The 21,343-nt window shown below is 41.2% G+C and overlaps 1 protein-coding gene across 1 annotated transcript in view; it reads left to right on the top strand.

The window, feature by feature from the left end:
- LOC137167255 (fructose-1,6-bisphosphatase isozyme 2) overlaps positions 1 to 21,038 on the top strand; it is a 34,190-nt gene extending 13,152 nt beyond the window's left edge. The window contains exons 4-7 of the mRNA XM_067569355.1: positions 5,960 to 6,100; positions 7,491 to 7,628; positions 16,987 to 17,106; positions 20,321 to 21,038. Coding sequence (XP_067425456.1) covers positions 5,960 to 6,100; positions 7,491 to 7,628; positions 16,987 to 17,106; positions 20,321 to 20,515 — 594 coding nt within the window. The 3' untranslated portion in view covers positions 20,516 to 21,038. The remainder of the gene's footprint in view (positions 1 to 5,959; positions 6,101 to 7,490; positions 7,629 to 16,986; positions 17,107 to 20,320) is intronic.
- The last annotated feature ends 305 nt before the right edge of the window (positions 21,039 to 21,343 follow it).

The raw sequence follows: 21,343 nt of genomic DNA, 5'->3' as shown, positions 1-21,343 counted from the left end.
TCCTCCAAATTTTCTAGGTTACTTTGTATCCTTTTCCTACCCTTCAGCATATCTACCACTCCCCCACAGCTTAGTGTTTTCTGCAAACTTGCTGAGGGTGCAATCCACCCCATCCTCCAGATCATTAATGAAGATGTTGAACAAAACCAGCCCCACCACTGACCCCTGGTACACTCCGCTTGTCTAGTTGGCAGCTGGTAACATCGAGCCATTGATCACTACCGGTTGAGCCCGATGATCTAACCAGCTTTCTATCCATCTTATAGTCCATTCATCCAACCCATACTTCTTTAATTTGCTTATAAGAATACTGTGGGAGACTGTATCAAAAGCTGTGCTAAAGTCAAGGTATATCATATCCACTGCTTCACAGAACCAGTCATCTCATCATAAAAGGCAATCAGGTTTGTCAGGCATGAACTGCCCTTGGTGAATCCATGCTCACTGTTCCTGATCACCTTCCTCTCTTCCAAGTGCCTCAGAATGGATTCCTTGAGAACCTGCTCCATTATTTTTCCAGGGACTGAGGTGAGGCTGACTGGTCTGTAGTTCCCCAGATCCTCCTCCCCTTTTAAGAAGATGGGCACTGTATTTGCCTTTTTCCAGTCATCTGGGACCTCCCCCGATTATCACGAGTTTTCAAAGATAATGGCTAATGGCTCTGCAATCACATCAGCCAATTCCCTCAGATGCATTGCATCCAGCCCCATGGACTAGTGTATGTCCAGCCTTTCTAAACAGTCCTGAACCTGTTCTTTCAGCACTGAGGGCTGCTCACCTCCTCCCCATTCTGTGTTGTCCAGTGCAGTAGTCTGGGAGCTGATCTTGTCTGTAAAGACAGTGGCAAAAAAAGCATTGAATACTTCAGCTTTCTCCACATCATCTGTCAATAGACTGCCTTCCCCATTCTGTAAGGGGCCCCACACTTTCCCTGACCTTCTTCTTGTTGCTAACATACCGGTAGAAACCCTTTTTGTTACCCTTCACATCCCTTGCTAGCTGCAACTCCAATTGTGCTTTGGCCTTCCTGATTTTACTCCTGCATGCTCGAGCAATATTTTTATACTCCTCCCTAGTCATCTGACCAAACTTCCACTTCTTGTAAGCTTCTTTTTTTGTGTTTACATATAAATGACATTAAAATCTATCAGATTCTCAGCAGAATTGTGGTGTCTGCAGGCTTGTGCAGTTCCTCTGGACTACATCCAGTACCTGGATGGTTCTCAGGCCTTTGTTTCACAGCTTCAGTTGTAGAAGAGTTGATCCAAAGGTAGGACGCAGGAATGAAGATCAGATGGGGATGGTGCAGCTGCCCTTTATAGGCTCTCTGCTCTGCCATGTGACTTGTTTCAAACACAAGCTCACAGCACATGGGCAGGGAAAGGCCTTGCAGCAGAATCCCTGACCACAGGCATGTCTCTACATGTCCTGATGACTCATAAGTGCCATCCTGACTCCTCTCCCTGGGCTTATTTAAAGGTAATGGCCCTTGATGAGTTAGCAAGGATGATACCAACCTGCCTGGAGGGTGTAACCCAGTAACACCTCAAGTTTTTGGATACAGATATATTACATCTATCCATAAAACTTACAGTACCAAGATGTTACATGCACATAAACAAAATCATATTTAGTGAATTACAAACTTTCCAAAGGTACCTGACATAGCATATCTCATTTGAATTATTCTAATTTTGCAATATTGATACTAAATAATATTTTAAATGGTTACCCCTATACAGACAGCATCACACGAGGTAAACTGAATTCTTTATCGTGGTTCCATAATGTGTGTCTACATGTGAATGCATTTGTAGGATATTACAATGTACATGATGTCTTAGCTTCTCAGGATTCTTTAAAGTGTTGTGTCTAGGTATTGAGAATGATATACCATGTAGTAATCTTGTCTGTTCTTTTTTGAGCCTACATTCCACCTACCAAAAAAAACACATAACCCAACACCCCCCCCACACACACACGCACAAAATCAAGTGGATTTTATTTCCTTCCGTAAATAGTTGTCATGTTGCTACATATTGTTAAACAGTTGCTATATTTCACCAGTGTGGAACTGGTCAGAAAATGGAGATGGTGAGGAGAATGGCAAAAAAATAAAAAACTGAAGACTTTCAGCCAAAATCCAGAAGTTTTTAGTCAAAACCTTTTAGCTGAAAACCGAAATTCTTTTATTAAAAAAATATTGCCCTGGTTCTTGTGAGAGTTATAGAGGAATGGAGGCGTGAAGCATTCAAGCTACATCAGTTGTGCATCTCCCATCTTGCTCAGCTGTCATAGTGCATAGTGGGGTGTTTGGTTTTTCAACAAAGTCTGAAATTTCCATAGAAAGACATTTTTGGCAAAAACTTTGTTTAGTTGATGTAAGACGACACACTGTCTGTGAGAACAGGTGTTGAGGCACTTCTGCTTCAGTTTCCCCACAACCATCTGTAGCTACTCTGACTGTAGAAGCAGGTTGGCACAGCCAACCCACTTTAAAGCATTCAATTCCTTTCAAGGTAACAGAGTCCCTAAGTCCAAACCCAAGAATAACATCAAAACAAGGCCTCGAGACTTCTGCCTCCTTCCTTCCTGGCAGGCTCCTAACAACAACTGCTTGTCTCACTACCCAACTGCCAACTCCTAGGCCCCAGTCAGTCCAACCGACTGGGTCAGATCTATTCTCCTATTAAGGGCCTGTGGCAGACCATAGTCCTCATCCGGTTTCATAGATTCCAAGTCCAGAAGGGACCATTGTGATCATCTAGTCTCACCTTCGGTATCTCACAGGCCATAGAACTTCCCCAAAATAATTCCTACAGCTGATCTTTTAGAAAACATCTAATCTTGACTTAAAAATTGATAGTGATGGAGAATCCACCACGACCTTGGTAAAGTGCCCTAGTGCTTAATTATTCACCATTAAAAATTTGCACCCTATTTCCAGTCTGACTTTGTCTAGTTTCAACTTCCAGCCATTAGATCATGTTATACCTCTCTCTGCTAGACTGAAGAGCCCATTAACAAATATTTGTTCTCCATGTAGATGCTTATAAAATGTAACCAAGTCACCCTTAACCTTTGCTTTGTTAAAATAAATAGATTCAGCTCCTTTAGTCTATCACTACGAGGCATATTTTCTAATCCTATAATCATTCTCGTGGCTCTTCCTAGCTTGAGCTCAGCTCCTTGCCGCACATCTGGCTCCTCCCTTGCCAGCCCTCAACTCCTGGGCTTTTCTCCTCAGTCAGCTTCCCATGACCTATTAATCCTTAGAGGTTTTCCTCCTTTATGTCTGCCCCCTCTCTCCTTGGGGCTAGCCACAGGAGACACCCCCCACCCCAACATTTTTCCTCAGCTGGTCTAGCCATCCATCCATCCAGTTTCCCCCTCTCCATGGACTTCTGGCAGCTTTCCGCAGAGAACTCCCTTCCTATTTAGTCTTCCTCCTTTTAAGTCCCACACCCTGCACAGGTAGGGCTGGGCTAACTGGCCCAAGGCCTCCCAGGCCTTAAAGGGGCAGGTGGCCCTGTTACAACAAAAACCTCAATTTTCCATTAAAAACAATTTGAATAGTAAAGTTTTGACCAACCCTCCCTAGATGAAGCGACTTTACCTAGGGCCAAATCCTGAGGTTGTTGTTCAGCTTCTACTCAAACTAATAAAGGCCCATTCCATTCCAGAGGAATTTGTTTGCCTGACGCAGGAACAAGTAAAAGCTAAGCAGGGAACTCAGGACTGTACTGAAGATCTCATTCAAATTCCTAGTAAACAGGTGTCAACACAAAGAAGCCACCACAACTGACAAACTTTCTGGCAAACTTGGCAAACAGGCCAAAAAATGAAGCTGTAATCATGGCCCCAATTTAGTCAATGAGACCAAGATTTCACCCTGAATAAGCATAGAGAATAACAATTCTCAGCATTTATCACAGAGTCAGAAACAAAAAATGTAGAAGAAAGAGATTGGGGGGAAATTATTGCATCAGCTACTCAGCCTTTCCCAGAAAATTGTGGTGTGTCCTACTAAATTATAGTTTCTAATATTTTGTCCAATGTACTTCTAAATCTCCCAAGCAAGGGGGCCTCCATCACTTCCGTAGGAAGACTATTCCAAAGTCTAATACATCCATCAAGAAGTTTTTCTAATGTTCAGCCCAAATTTTCCCTTTATTAATTTAATACTATTACTGCTTTTGCATCTATCTGAACAGCCTTCAAAACATTCATGGTCTTATGTCCCTACCTCTGTCATTTCCTAGCCAAGCTGTAGATATTTCTCTCTTTCAGTCTTTTAAGTTAGGTCCTCCAGCTCCTGATGATTTTCGTTGTTTTTCTCTGAACTCCCTCTAATCTGTAAATATATTTCTCTCAGTGTGGTACTTAGAGATAAACGCAATCTAAGTACAGCCTTACGGAGAAGGACTATATCAACACCCCTCTCTTCTCCACAATGTGACATTTCTGTGAATACAGTCCAAAATTCTCCTGGTCTATCTTGCTGCCATGTGGCATAATGAATTCATGCTAATTTGTTGTTCGCTATCACCTTTAGGTCTTTTTCAGCGTTACTGCTTCTCAAGTTTCTCCCTTTCATTGAATGGAAGCACTTGATAGATCATCTTGCATTTTTTTTCTGCTGTTTTCTGCTCTCTCTTTAGGTCCTTTTGAATTATGTCTCTGTCCTCATGGACATTTGCAGTTCCTGACAGTTTAATATCATCTATTAATTTAATTCACATGTTGCTTACAGATCTCTAAAGATATTAAAGGGGTCAAGAACACACACAAATCACTCACTTCCTCTAGTATACTCCTCTCAACAGGAAGCATTGTTGTTTTTCATTGGCTTTGTTTGTTATGGTTTTTAAATCAGTTTTCAATCCTCTAGGACTTATTTATAAACCACCATACACATTTATAGCATTATAGAAATAACAATGTGAGTGTTCCTATTCAAACCATATAAAATGCTTTACTGTTTTTACAAACATTAACATTAAGCACCCCATGAAGAGGATAAGATTTACTGCACTTTGTAGATGGGTTATGAGACATACACAAGGAGGTTAAATGACTTGCCCAAGGCATCAAGTTTGGAACTGGAATTCATGGGCCCTGTGCTCCTATTCCCTTGCCCTCTCACCCCTCAAGATGGTCCCTGTAAGTCAGGGCTGAGGAATATTGATGGGGAAGTCTGGTAAAAGTTTGCACTGTCACAGCCTGTGCTGCTCCTGTTCTGTAAATAAAGGACTTTGATCTTCAGACTTCAATGGGACTCCACAGAAGCCTGCACTAGCAGAACCCAGTGCTTTAGTGTTCGATGTAGACATTGGTTTAGAGAACTTGAAGTAAAATCACATGAGATGCATAAATGTAATATAAAACTAAAACCTCAGAATGATTTATGAAGTATTCTTGTGCAACTGGAATATCAAGTACTTGGAAGAGGGGAAATGAAGTCTTCAAAAGTTACCCATCTAACAAAGTCTATGTACAATCTTCCTTCCATAATGCTGCAATATTCCAGTTATTTCATGAATTAATGTATTCCTCTAGCAGCTATTCACTATAAAAGGCGTCAGCACAACAGTACATATTGTGGTTTGCGAGAGAAAAGAGACTACATGTGTTTTGTCTCATGTTGCTCGTAATCTTGAATTAACATGCTAAAATGTACTGTTAAGATAGCAGCTTCACTGAATGCATTCTACTGGCTCCATATCATAACTAAAACTCCCAAATTCCTGTCCCAGTATGCAATAGGCTTGTGCCAAACCTGGGCTAGATTACTTGGGTACAGTCTGTTTTAATTGTTACAAATTCCTAGCTCAACGTACAGAGGGAACCTTTGAAGAACCTGCGTTATTTTAACAGTTTTTCATATAAATTGGAGTTCTGCTTTTATTGTTTTTCATTAAGATTTCAACTGTCAATACTGTGATAATTCTTTCCTCAGACAACAGAAGATGAGCCCTCTGAAAAGGATGCCTTGCAGCCAGGACGAAATATTGTTGCAGCAGGCTATGCCTTGTATGGCAGTGCTACACTAGTGGCTCTTTCTACCGGGCAAGGAGTGGACTGCTTCATGCTAGATCCGGTATACACAAGATGTTAATTACTATATACAGTCTTGTTGCCTTTTAGTATTTCATGTGTTAGGCTTTACTTATTTTGTCACCCCCTCCATTTTTCTAGTCTAGAGAATATTATTTGTGGCATTCTCCCTTTTGACCATGTCCTGCTTTAATCCATCCTCATCCTACTGGTACTAGGTAATACAAATCCACCTTAATTGCAGTACCTCAGTCCCATTCACGCAAGAGAAGAAATCGAGACCTTGCCCTCGTGCCTTCACCTTAAGGCTATATCATAGCTCGACGCTGGGAAATGTTTAAGAAAACACATTATGGGCAGGGCCTTTGCCTTCAATTAAAGGCCCCAGCCTCTTTTGTGTTTTTTTAAGAGCCTCAGTTTAACCTCTAATTCAGCAAATGCAAATATTAACCGGGGGTATAATTTATACACTTATACCCCAAATTTCCTGACTGCACCCCTAGGTTACGTAGCTTTACTTTAAGCACTTTGAATTGCATGCCCAAATATTTCAAGTGCAAAAATGTGCCCATTAAAACTGCATACTGCTTCTCAACATCAGACACCAGAAGCCCAGACAGTGTGTCCAGGGAGCTTGGGAAGGAGAAGGCTCATTTGGAAAGTCAACACAAGATGGGTAACAATAAAAAGGATTTATTTAATCAATGGGTGAAATCTTGGCTCCACAGAGGCCAACCATTTTGCATGGACTTCAGTGAAGGCCAATATACCGAAGCCCTAAAAGTAACTTACTGAAGAGATCACACCCAGCAGACATACAGGGGACAGAATTGAGGCTGAGGGAGGACAGGACTGAGGGAGGACATACAGGGGACAGAACTGAAGGCTGAGGGAGGACACGGAATTAATGAATTAGAATGTTAGGGTATGGGAAGAAGATGGACGCTCCAAATCATCAGGCACCTAGGGAGATTAGCATTCTCAGTATATTTGGGAGTGTTACCAACACTGTCAGAGAGGCCATGCCAAAGGGAAGTTCCTAAGACTTTAGGACAGCTTGGTCTTTTCATCAGCATTCATTTATATGACGTTTCATTGTTTCAAACAGATCACAAGCTGGGAAGTTGCATTAAGTACAAGACGACTTGCCATATCTTCAGTGTGGACAAAAATAATCTCAGAAATAATTATTAATATCAAATGAATACAGTCCAGTATTGTGAACCCCAAATGTTCATAACTGAGTCAGACCCCAAAACATCATGAAATTGGCCTCAAAATCATGACATTTTTTTTTAAATGTGTTTTTTTTTTTTGGTCTGTCTTTTGTTTTTTTAAACTACCCCTACACACCCCCAATGTTTATATTTGTCAACTTGCATGCAAGATATCATGCCGCTTGCTAGTAACTGGTACACCTTGTTCTTCTGTAGGCTCTTGGTGAATTTGTTCTGGTGGATAAAGATGTGAAAATCAAGCAGAAAGGGAAGATCTACAGTATCAATGAGGGTTATGCCAAGTACTTTGATCCTGTGATGACAGAGTATTTACAAAGGAAGAAATTCCCTGAGGTGAGAAAACAGCAATTTTGTAATCAACTAACACAGCAAGGGCTAATGCTGTTTTGAGCACAAAACAGCTCAAAGAGGAGAATAGGTTTGATTGTTTTGTTGAATTAAACTCCTTGTCACCATTATCTGCAACCTTGTATATTCTAGCTACATGACTGAAGTACTTTAGTTTTCATTATTCTGAAAATCTTTTATAAAAGTTCAATTTTTGTGGTAGCCAAACTCATTGGCATTCTGTTATAGTCTGGAGGAAGATGTGCTAGATAATAAGAGCCAGATTTTTAAAGAACCTCTGAATTTATGCATGCAAAATTTGGACATGCATTTATTTTCACATATATATTTGAATATGCACCTCAATTAATAACATTCACAATTATCCACTTTGGGCTAGATTTCTCACTGCTGTTCAGTGAGTTGCACTAGGGGGCAGGTATAAAAATCCTCAGCCTCCCCTCCCCCCCAGTTGCACCCTCATGCAGCAGCAGGGTACAGGTGCAAATCCCACACTTACCAAAGTTCAAAGACTGCTCCTTCCTAACATTTCAGGGGGCACAAGACAACCCCAAAGGCAAAAAGGTGGAGTCATGCCCAGGTCCCCTTTAACCTCTAGGGGGAGAACATTGTACCACTTGAACAGGTATAGCTGAGGGCATGCTACCCTCTACATTCTGCTTCCTCCTGGAGCTCCCCATCTGCAATACCTGCAGCATGGATCAGTGCCTAATAAGGCATAATCAAGTCTTTGTGAGTACAAACAGGTACATGTACACATTTTTTGCCTGTGCATTTTTGGAAAGTCCTTTGAAAATGCAACTTTGCATGTCCAACAAGTCTCTTCAAAATGTGGTAGACGATAATTACTCAAGTTTGAATTTGGTTAGGATGCTAAAATTAACCCTACTCTTGGGAAAAAAAATCTAACTTATGTCTCATCTAAAAGATAGTATATCCAATAACAAACTTCCCCACAACACTATACTGGGTCACTAGTTTAGTAATGACACAGTAGCACAAGACCCAACTTGCTAGCTACTTCCTGGACCACCATATGTTTTGCTCAAAGAGCTCCTGTCCAAGTACTGGCATGATCTGACGCCGTTTAACTTGTCAAGTGTGATGAAATCACATCTTGAGATAAGATTGCAGGTCATATTTCTGTGAGGCATTCTTGTTAGGCTGTAAACTTACATCTTACTACATTGAATAAAATGGGTGCAGTTTTGCTCTGTGTCTGCCCAAGAACTGAGATTTATTGCTCTAGGTTGTTACTATGAGAAGTTGTACTATAAAGCTGTGCATGCATTTATGTGGTTTTATTTGAAACAGAGATGTAAGGGATTTAGTCTATTTTTGAGGGAAGTGGAACCCAATTTACGGCCTTCTTGCTTCCTGAAAATTACTGAATACATGATCCTTCCAACCCCCAAGATCAGAACATTATGTACTTTTTATAAAGCTGCTTGCCTGTTGAAAAAAGAAACTAAACTGTTTGTACAAAAAAAACGAGAATTCTGTAGCACTTTAAAGACTAACAAATTTAAATTTAACAAATTTGTACAAGGAGCAAAGCTACCCAAAAGAAAAACTAGGAAGCGGCATGTATTGTTAAGTTTCATGCATTTAAATTTCAAAGGGTGAGAGAAAAACATCAGCAATGCAATACAATGATGTTCACCACTGCTCTGTCACTCTTTGTGGAGTATCTGTAACATGTCACACAGTTCTATCATGTGACTCAATAAATCCTGCAGGAGTTCAAACCTCATTTACAAAAACATGTTGTTTAGACTTTGCTCTGTGCTGTTGTTGCAAACTGGCTATTGGAAGTGTTTCTGAACTAAAACATCTAGTTAGCAGAAGGGATTTTTTAAACTTTGAAAAGTAGTTCTGTGTTAATGCAGTCACTACTCTCATCTTCCTGGAGAAGATCCTATAAAAGGTTTCAGCCCAATCATTATTGAATATTTAGTCCACATCATGAAACCTTGGGGCAGTTCAGCATGATTGACAGTTTCTGCTCAGGAAAGGCCCAAGTCATGAGGATGCCATCATTTCCACTAGAAGAGAAGGCTTTCTTCATCCCTGCTGCAGGGTCTGGGCTCCAAAAAGCCCCCTAAAAATAACACCAGGAAAAAAGCAGCCAGCTTCTGCCCAGACAATCTTTTTGGGCTGCATTAGCTTGAAGCTGAAGTAAACAAGATGTCAGGCCTGAGTCAGAAAAGCAGCCTGCAATTTTGCACATGCAAATAATTGTAGACACAATTTCTTAGGCATAAATGCAAAGGCTTGTAGACATCTAACTACCTGATTGAGCCTACAAATCAGGTCATGAGACAGCTAAATGCAAAAAAAAAAAAAAAAAAAAAAAGCATCTGTGGTTATCTGCAGATACAAAATCAAAGACTAAGATAAAAATGAACTTCCGGGGCAATACCAAGTTTGGAGGCAGTGAGGAGGCTGAAGGAAAATAACCCATTGTTTCTCAAAGATTTCTCAATGAAACATGGAACTTTGCTTTAAAAAGGACATTATATTTGCCTCTGTGCATGTTCTTATTCTTTGCTAGGCCATATTAGTAACTAAGTTAGTTAATTAATTATTTCAATTACCTTTCATTTTCCTGTCCCTTATATTACTTGATCCCTATTCCCCCTTTTCTTTTATCATTTCCACTATAGCATCTCACCTTTGTTTGGAAGGGCACAGTGCTTACATCAAAGTCAAATGCAGGGGCCCTAGACCAATCCTTCTCTTCTGGAAAGTGACTAGTCTCCCTGGCACCGGGGAAGGCAGTGGAGGGAAGAGTCTAGAGTAAACCTAAATCTCTTGTTAACAATCACAAAACCCCTGTCTGCTGCTCAGGCTTGAATAGCAAGCTGCCATTTGAAGAGCTTCCTGTAATGCATGTAAAAGAATATGCTGACTCTAACATGCACTCCACTATGAGCAGTGTTATGGAGGAGACTAGTTTTGTACATCAGAGGACAGCTAGGGAAACTCAATTTTACTTTAAGCCGGAGCTATGTGTCTCTTCCTAAAGGAGATCTTCTTTCTAGCCATGCATTTAACACTGCCTCTGTAGAAGAAAACAGGTGCCACACAGATGAATAGACGTGCAGAGGTATGGGAGAAAGCTGATATAATACTGTGGGAAAACTTTACATGACCTTCATGTTTTGAGCCATTTTAATCTGTTTAAGCATAAGAAATTCATAAACAGGGCCCTGTGAAAAAATCATGATTTCATGGACTGCTTGGAAATTGCAAAATTACCCAATACTACAATATTTCCAACAGCAGGGAGGCAGAAGTGGACATCCATGAGTGATGGTCAGATGGTTGGTGTGGCTCATAGCCCGTGGCAGCATCATATCAGAATCATATGAGAGCGTCAGTCTGGGTGAGAGACTTGGCATCCAGTTTATGTGAAGCAAAGCAGCCAGCGCTGCTGCCTCTGGAAACACACTATGAGCTGCCCTGAGCATGATATTGGCATACATGGATGTCTGCTTCCCCCACCCCACTGTTGAAAATATCACAGCCGTTCTAGGAGAGAGAAGACTCAGTGGCCATGCATATTGTGTGTGTGTGTGTGTGTGGGGGGGGGGGGGGATCAGTACTTTACCCATGACACTGCCATGAGCTTTCAAAAACACTACCTGCAATTTTCACAGGGCCTTAGTGATAAAGGATGAAACTAACAAGCTTCACAAGTTTACTTAAATTCCACACACTATCCAAAAAAACTTGGAAATCTCTCTCTCTTATTAGGACCCACTGAGCCAATATCAAATGCTCTCTGGCTGCACATACAAATTAGGCATTTCTGAGAGTCTAATCAGAGGGAAAAATATATTTCACTGGAATTTATGTCCCTGTAATCTTTGTCTGAGAGGGAAATCTGGGTATTGTTCCAGTCATCATGCAGCATACATTAGCTTTCTCATCTGAAAAGGAACCATATGAGATACTAAGTTGCAGCTGTGAGAATGCCTGATGCATCATAAGGGATCAAACAAGAAGTAAAACTTTTGAAAACTAAAAGGAATACTGAATGTATACCTGCTAGTGTTTTGCTCTTAAAGGGAAGTCGATGGTCTGCTTTTTGTCTGTTTGCCAGGTCCTTATGGTTCAGGTGACAACCACACTAAAATGAAGCAGTTTCTATTTTGTTATTTGTAGCATGATCATGCATTCAGCTGTGTCTGTATCAGTTATGTTTCTATCTTGGTAAGAAACAGCAATACCCTGACAGAGGAAGCAGGATTCCCAGCTGGCCTTGCTATTCCCATAGGAATGTGATCATCACATAATTCAGACAACTCATTACAAAGATACTAGTAGAATATGGTCCTCTGTCTTACTACACACAAGGACATTATTAAGATTGCAAAGTCCAAGCATTCAAAAGTTAGAAAATGCTAGGATTCTATTCTATTCTTTTAAGGCTGTCTGTGCAGAATTTGGCTCCCTTGTGCTTATGGATTCTGATATAGTTTTTAATTACTTGACCACATACGCTTTTTAACATAGGACCCTTGTCCCATTCAGTGCACAGGATGGACCGAGCTCTAGATGAATAAGGGTTGTGCAGTGAAGGAGATTTGTCTGTAAAACCTCTGCCTCATTTGTTACAGAAGTTGGAAGGTGTATACTGATAGAGGCAGGGGACTCCAGGAAGAGGAAAGATAGTGTCATGGTTAAGGCAGTTGAATGCTGCCCTGGGGAATTGCATTCTATCCCTGTCTCTGCCACAGAGTTCTTGTGTGATGCTGGGCGAATCACTTAAACCAAACTTCTCACAGGAGGTCACTAACTGTGTGTTCTTTGTTTTCTGCCCCACTTGATACCTTGCAATCTGATTTGCAGAAGTGCTGAGCATTCACAGCTATAATTGAGACCAATGGGAGCTGTGCTTTGAACATATTAAGTGCTACATAATCTTATGCTTTCTGAAGATTTAGTTCCCAGGTGTCTAAAACTGGACACACAAAATGAATGGATACCTTTGATGTTCATCTGTCTGTGGCTCAGTTCCCTGTCTTAAAATGGGGATAATACCACTCATCTCACAGAGGTTGTTGTGAAAATAAATTAATTAGTGTTTGTGAGGTAATTAGAGTCTATAGGGACAAGCATCATAGAAAAGTCCATAGAGAAATTAATACTTTTGTCTTAAGAGCAGGGTTTGAACAGTACACCGTAAATAAGGCAAAGGGCCACACATTCAACAATGAGGAGAAAATAAAATATTGAATACCTAAGAGAGCACCATCCATTTTGTGACTGAATGAATCAGAGGCTTTTTTTTTTTTTTTTTTTTTTTTGGGGGGGGGGGGGGGGGGAATAGTATGGGATCAGGTAATTAATTCTGGCATTCCCTAACTTTTGTGTGCTTGATTTTGCAACCTTAATAATGTTCTTTAAGAGGTTTGGGTTTTTTCCCCCATAGAATTTCCTAAGCTCTTCTGCCCATTCCTCCCAAGGGTAATACCTTCTGCCCCATATCCTCCAAACTGTCTCCTCCAAACAATTCTGTCTCTTTTCCATCCTTGGCTCGTCATCCCAATAGCATCCTCCTAACTTAGCCAGTCCCAGTCTGCATTTACCAGGCTTCTCACCCCAATCTCAGTCCCCAATCAGTCCTAGACTCTTCCACCTAGTCCAGTCCCTCCATCCTCAGTGCCCAGCCATTTCCAATTTCCACTCCCGGCTCCTCGTCCCGTCTTTTTGCCTAACCAGTCCCAATTCTCTTCTCCTGGCTCCTTGTCCAATCTGTCTCTCTCCACTCCTGGCCCTCTGGCTTCCATTCACCTCACTGCCTCCCCCCTCCCCACATGTCCTGTCCATACTGGCATCCCATATCTCCCCAGCACTTGTCTGATCTTAGCCCACTTCCTTCTCTGACTCTCAGTTCCAGTTTCTCTCTCAGTTTCCAGTAACAGTCCTTCTCTGAAGTATCCTTCTCCCAATCTACTCCCCTCTCCTTCCAGGTATGGCTCTGTTCATCTCTGCATTTGATTCAGGGAGCTTCCTCATCTACGTTAATTAGGTGTCATCAGGATACAGGTGGGCATTAAGAATTCAGCAGACAGGCTCCCTGCTCTTATGCCAGGGCCAGGCACAGGAATTGACACAGAGCAGTTGGGAATTGCAATTGCAGGAAGAATCCTCATCTCTCAACAGCCACAAGCTATAGCATGCTCCACACAAATGGAATCTTCAGGAAATTCAGCTGTGAAATTCCCAAAAGTCTCTACTGAGCATTTGCAAACTATGATTTTTCAAAGCCTTACAACTTGACCAAATTATGGCAGATTTTCATCGGAAAGCAAAAGCACATCTCTAACCCAAAGTTTTTCCTCCTGCCAAATTTGACACTTCTATTCTAAAGCATGGGGATGTTACAATGTTACAAAAGAAAAGATCATCAGAATTTTCAACCTGGATAAAGCAACACATTTTTTCCCCTACCTTCATTCTCCAAAATCACTGAACCATTTTGGCTAAAATTTCCCAAACAATTCAAACTGAGGATGACACACCCCATGGAAAATTTCAGCCCAAATGTTTAGTTAGGCAAAGTTAAAAGCAACTGAAATGAGAGTCTTATAATGGGAAGTGTTGGGCACCCTTAATAATAGGCAATGCTACTAACTCTGCCTAGAACGTGAGATACTAATACTATTAGATTACAGTTCAGGTTATGACAATACACCACTTCATCTGCATTGGTATAAATTGTTAGGAATGAGAATCAGACACAGGAGGCCCAGTTTGATCACCTGCATGTAGCAGAAACCCTCTTTACATAATTCCTATTAATCTCTCACCTAATCGGTCCTCAGGTATTTGCAGTGATGGCGCCAGAGAGAGAGAGAGAGACCGAATGACTTTGGGCACCACATTTCAGGAAAGATGTGGACAAATTGGAGAAAGTCCAGAGAAGAGCAACAAAATGATTAAAAGTCTAGAACACATGACCTATGAGGGAAGATTTAAAAAATTGATTTGTTTAGTCTGGAGAAGAGAAGATGGAGGGGAGACATGATAACAGTTTTCAAGTACATAAAAGATTGTTACAAGGGAGAGCGTGAAAAATTGTTCTGGTTAACCTCTGAGAATAGGACAAGCAGCAATAAGCTTAAATTGAAGTAAGGGCAGTTTAGGTTGGACATTAGGAAAAACTTCCTAACTATCAGGGTAATAAAGCACTGAAACAATTGCCTAGGGAGGTTATGGAATCTTTGTTATTGGAGGTTTAAGAACAGGTTACCTGTCAGGTATGGTCTAGTTATTATGTAGTCCAGCCTTGAGTGCAGGGGACTGGACTAGATGATCTCTTGAGGTCCCTTCCAGTCCTACACTTCTGTGATTGTACAGCCTGATGGTTAAATCACCCACCTGGGAGATAGGAGACCCAGGGTCCTATCCCCCTGTTTCAATGACTATTTATTTATTTATCCAAAGTGGAAAAGCTTCAACAGGAGAGATCAAGAGAGACCCATATCAGATTATCCCAGTGGTTAGGGTGCTCTCCTGTCAGGTGGGAGACCCCCTGTTCAAATCCTCTTTCCATCCAACAGAAAAGGGAATTGAACCCCTATCTCTGACATCCCAGGTGAGTGCGCTAACCACTGGGAGTTAAATTAAGAGAGGCAGCACCACCACCACCTACTCCTCTGGGCACACCTACCAGATTGAGTGAGATAAGTGTTCTCTCCTCTACCTTCCCCTACATTGAGGGTCAAACTGGGGCTTAGGCAAAAGATAGGCATTTGAACACCTAGAGTGAGGCACCAGTGTGCAGATGCAGAAACCTTTTACAATGAAAAATGTAGGCACCACGTGAATTTATGTACCTACACGATTAGAGGCCAGCCAAGCAAGTTTTTGTGGACTGCGGTGTTGCCTAAAACTGGGACTTAGCTACTTAGCACCCTTTGTGGATCTGGTCCTTTTTTTCGGATAGCTAACCTGAACTTTTCCTAACCCTTAAGTTTCAGTCTATTGATCTTTGTTCTACTATCTTCTGAAACTAGAAGAAATCTGTTCCTTTGTTTGTATTGCTAACATGCAAATAATTATAGACTACAATCACATCTCCCCTTGAGTATTTGCAAGTCTGATTCCTTCCATTTCTCTTTATGGGTCAGACTTTCAGCCAACAATTTGTAGCCACAGCAATCAACCTCAAGTTTTGCACCTACAAAATTATGGATACAAATAACTGTGGATGCAGTTGAGGTCTTTTAGAGATCTGAGCATCTGATTGTGCATGGAAATTAGTAATTCTATATCTACATGATATCAATTGTTCTGCTGTGGCTACCAACTGTTACCACACTACTACAGGCTAGGTTTAAATACAGACAAAGAACCCAAGGTCCCATGTTATCCTCCAGTACTTGCATCACATTCATTGCTCTGCTATGTGTTTTCATTAGTTTTCCTAACCCATATGGACAAGAACTGCAAAAAACATTCCATGCGTCACCAAACAAGGATTATATAGAAAGAAACAGTCAACCCCCCTCATTTTACATAGTGGATGATAGTTGGTGTTTTTCTTAAAATCTGAGCTCCTGGAGTCATGTGATTGTTGTGTTTCAAAATGTACTAATGTTTTCTGGTGGGAAATCACCTTGGATTAAATGGATGCTGTCAAGATTGATAGGCGTACATTTCCTTATCGCTCTCCTAAAAATTACATTTTCTGTGATAAATTACCTTCTGAAAAGCTAGAAGCAAACAAAACCATACTCACAAATAAGCCTCAGTCCCTAACCTAATCTCCTAAATAAGACTGCAACATTCTTAATATCATAGCACCTATTTGGGAGCAAAACAACAAGAATCCTCAGGAAGCAGCACAAGGGTAGATCCCCCTTTCTCTCCTCTTCCTTCATCTCCATCTTTGGAAGCAACTGATTAGACCCAGTTTTCTGATCACATGAGGAAGCAAGGCTATCACCAGTCAGTCTGTGATGGCTTTCAAGACAGAGCAAGTAAGGAGAGTGGAAAGATGGCATCAGGTTCTCATGAACTCAAATCACACGCACACGTGACTCCACAAGATACCATGAGTGGCTCATACTGCCCAGGGAGAGTTTAAAAACTGCTGCAGCCATTACTTTGGAGTCTCATGGACATTACTACATTTTACAAGAGACTATCCTTTTGAGAAAGGGTGTGTCAAACTGTAGGCCTGCCAACATTTACAGATTTAAGCAAACTTTGATTTCTGCCATGTAACAAAATGAAGAGGGCAACGATACATTGCAGTTCTGCTAGCAACTCATCTTGGTAGATAACAGGTTTAGCTTCAATGTCTGCATCTCCATCTGTTTTACAGGATGGCAGTGCCCCCTATGGCTCTAGATATGTGGGCTCGATGGTGGCTGATGTTCATCGCACCCTGATGTATGGCGGGATTTTCATGTATCCAGCTAACCAGAAGAGTCCTAAAGGAAAGGTAAACTCTGTCTTTTAAACTCACTGTACCTAATACTGCTGCTTTTTCAGAGTTCGTGAAAGAATAGTTATAATTTATGCACAACGGTTTTCTTGAGTGGCACACGAACATGTTGCACATTAATTGGTCCATATAGATTCTGCTGGTTCCCTTTAATATAGTGCTGTTCAAAACATTAAAGAGCACTGGGGAACCTTTAGTGTGTACCATAGACCAATTAATGGGTAACACATTAGTACACTTTAGATATCACGCCCCCCATAGAGCACAATACACCATCCTGTAGATGTCCTTAGTCTCACAGTGAATAGATTGGGCCTGCTCTACTAACGCTGGGGCTTTGTCCTCACTGATGAACACTATGCTACCAGAAATCATGTTTATATACAGCTGAGCTAGCCACCATTGGTTCCTTGACCAGTGTGGGCAAAGATATTTTCTCCTACGGAACCAGCCAAGCTGTCATTATAATGATTATAATCTGTCCAACTATATAAACCACCTTGGGACAAGGGACTAAAGACTCATATGAAGAGGCAAATCAATAATTACTTGTTGAAGAGGAGAAATTGATGAAAGTAAGGGAAGAGCTGAGTTCACACCTGTTGACATTGCAGGAATCCCCTGATTATGCAATAATTTTCAAGACTGGTTTTTAAGCCATTCCAGGTAACACGGTTCCTGGGGCAAACTCCTCAGCATGTTTGAGTGTCAAAGGCCGTCTGGCAGGGACTGGCCATTTATTACAGAATTTGTGGGCGGTCATGTGTTTGATTTCTGGCTTTACAGATTTTCTTTTTCAGGTTAAATCTTTATATTTGGAAATTATATAAAACAGCTGTCAAGTGAATGAAGATAAGAGACAGGAAAAAAAGGAATGTCCTGAAAGTAATGGTCAGCACATACCGAGAGGCAGCCCACACCATACGTTGTGAAATGCATATTGTACTCTAGACCTCTGAGCAAAGGGTATATGTATGTTGAATCTTCATTTTATGTGAACAGCTGTGCCAGATACTTAAAAAAACATACGCGGAAACCTTACCTCATGCTTCTTTTTTTTGAAGGCAATAGCAGTTTCAAGGTGATTTCATTTCACAGCTTTAGAGAAAGCAAGGAACAAAAGTGGAATTCAAGGGTTTACACGTGTGAACTAGCTAATGGCTGCCATGGATTGTGTTGCCATGGATAAGGTTCTGTCACGGGCATTTTTAGTAAAAGTCAGGGAGAGGTCAAGGGCAATAACCAAAAATTAATGGAAGCCATGGCCTCTCCCTGACTTTTACTAAAAATACCCGATCAGCTGGAGAACCCTAATCAGTTCTTTGGCAGTGGGCCCCACCGGTTGTGGCAGGTGGGCTAGCCCCTCCCATCAGCTTTTACATGGGCCCACCCTCCCTCAGCTGCTCCACAGCAACAGGGCTGGGCCTGGCCCCCCATTAACTACTTGGTGGGTCAAACTGGCTCCCATCTAGTTTTCCACCTGTTGAGGCGGGTTGCAATGGATGGCATTCTTAAGCTTTTCAATCACACCAAAGCAGTGATAAACCAGAGGTGATTTTGCAGTGACACCACTGCTGCTTAGAGGCAGGTTTTTTGTTTTTTTTTTTAAATTGACCATTGCCATAAAGAGAATACAAAGGCCATTTTGTCCCTGTGTTACCTGTTAGCTGGATGTTGGATACTTAAAGTGGCATTTAAACAAACTTTAAAAATAAGAAGAAATAAAATTAATGCTATATATACCAGGGGTGGCCAAACTTACTGACCCCACCCCCCAAGATTCTCCTCTCCGTGGGCATAATCCTCTAGCCCCACCACCCTGCCGCAAGGCAGAAGCTCCAAGCTCCCCACCCCAGTCTGATAGGTGGAGAACTGGGTGGGGGGCACATGGGGGCTCTGTGAGCTGCACTTCAACTGTAAAAGAGCTGTATGCGACTCATGAGCCACAGTTTGGCCACCCCTGCTATATACATTACTTAAGTGTATGAAATCCCTGGTTTTATTGCAGAGTGTGATCACAGACATTACAGGGTTGGTTGCATGCCATTACGCACATCCATTTCCCCAAGTACATTCTGTTTTTGGAGATGGTACTTTCTGCTTTACATTTGTATGGGCTCAATACCTAACACACCAGTAAGGTAGGAAGGTATTATTATCCCTAGTTTGCAGATGGTGACCTGAGACACAGAGGGAATAAGTGATTATTCCAAGCAGATCTTCCAAAACCAAGTCCATTAACTTAACCTTGTTAAATCACCAACCTTTTATTCCTCTTTAAATGCTGTTTTGTTTTGTTTTTTGTTTGTTTGTTTTTTGGACATGACTCAAATGTACTTGCTTTCAAACTGGAACATTTTTAAAATGAAAAGTACAGAAATCTAGATTGAAATTTCTATTAACATTAAATGGTATTGGGGGATTAATTCCCTTCACTCTAAACTGAAAATACATTTCTAAAATGACCATAGTTACTTCAAAAAAAGGAGTTACTGTCTGCATGAACTCAGCTCACTGACAGGTTTAGCCACAGTTGTGCAGTGCTGCAATCAACGCCTGTAACTTGAGAATGTCAGCATCTGGTTTCAGACTCCAAAATGTCCTGAGCAAACACAACTATCCCAGCTTCAAGAAAACAAATAAGGCCTGTGGGAAGGTGAGACTGGCTTTTGTAACTGCCACCTTTGCTAGTTTAACCACTTCACTGCTGTATGAAGCCTCAAGAACCTGGTTAGTCAGGCAAAACTTATTTCCAAGCCTGTTCCACCCACCATGTTCCTCAGCTCTGAAATGCTAAAATACCACTGGAACACTGATACTTCAGTGTAACGTCACTGCATTCGTCTACCGCACAGCAGCTGCAACAGAAACCAGAACAGAAAGTTTATCTTTTAAAAATCTCACAATAGGAGATGGGAACATGGCACAATATGGTGCTTATGATGGGGTTGTTATTGTTAAAGAAGCCCTAAAGGAAGATTGAATAGAAAGCTGTAAGGAAGCAGATTTGAAGAACACAGTGGTTAAAACACTGCCAGATGGTCTATACTACAACTCCCTTCATTGCTAACTATGGTGGTGATGCTGCTCCAACAGGAGCTTTGCAGAAGCTTTCCAAGGTCACAAAGGGCAGGTCAACAGTTTTAAGTTCTGAGCAGTGCTTCATTGTTATTTCCCCCCAAACAGTCCTGTGTTTTGTCTTTTCTTACAGCTCCGGCTTCTTTATGAGTGCAACCCCATGGCTTTCATTATTGAGCAGGCAGGTGGGATGGCTACCACAGGGACTGAGCCAGTGCTGGATGTGAAGCCTGAGTCTATTCACCAGAGAGTCCCTTTCATTCTTGGTTCCCCAGATGATGTGCAGGAATACCTTGCCTGTGTTCAGAAACACCAGAAAAGCAGCTAATGGCATTCATACACCAGATGTTCCTCCTGCACCTGCTACATCACTTTCTACAAAGAGAATAAATCAGAAGACTTTGGTTTCCGGGATATCAGTTCCCCCTTTCATTGACAACAATAGAAATAGTGAAGACTTTTCCTAAAGGTTTTATTTCCTCTTGAATACATGTGCAAAAACCCTTCATTCTCAGTTTCTGTAATACAAGAGTAGAAGGAAAGTCCTAATTTTAAGACTAACAGTAGCTACTTGCTTAATACTAAAAAAGTAAGTGAACTGTTTGGGTTATACCCTATTGATCTGAAGTTAGGTGTCTGATAATGCAGTGGCTGGGATTCTTTGAGAAAATTCACTTTTATGTCAACATTCAAGATTTCATTTAGAGACTATGTATCTATATTTTCTGTTGGTTTCATTGCAAGCGATTTTTATTTTGTCAGCCCTCATACTACCACTAGTCTAGTGAACTGAGTGTGTTTATGTTCGAAATAATATTTGCCTTGGGTAATTAATAAAGATTAAAACTGAATTACCTTTCACTGTCAGTTCCTATGGGCATGGAAAAATGCTTGATATGGTGCTTGAAATCATTCCCACTTCCTTTCTGTCCAGAGTCCCATGTAATTTTATGCAAGCTATTACCTCACAGCAACTGCCACATCTTAACTCTCCTTCTTTGTGAAGAATTTCTCATGTCAGACTTCCACCAACAACTGGTGTGGTCTTTATCTATCCCACCTAATTCTAGTACAGCCATCACCTTAATATCCACATGCCCCATCTCATGTGAATCAGTGTAAATTATTTGCCTAGCAAATGCATTATAATGATACT

This window comes from Emydura macquarii, unplaced genomic scaffold (assembly GCF_026122565.2).
Source record: "Emydura macquarii macquarii isolate MOO-44397 ecotype Brisbane River unplaced genomic scaffold, CSIRO-AGI_Emac_v2 contig_2897, whole genome shotgun sequence".
In the NCBI taxonomy this organism is placed as follows: Eukaryota; Metazoa; Chordata; order Testudines; family Chelidae; genus Emydura; species Emydura macquarii.
Note: the sequence above shows the minus strand (reverse complement) of the source record. Positions and strands in the feature narration are given on the sequence as shown.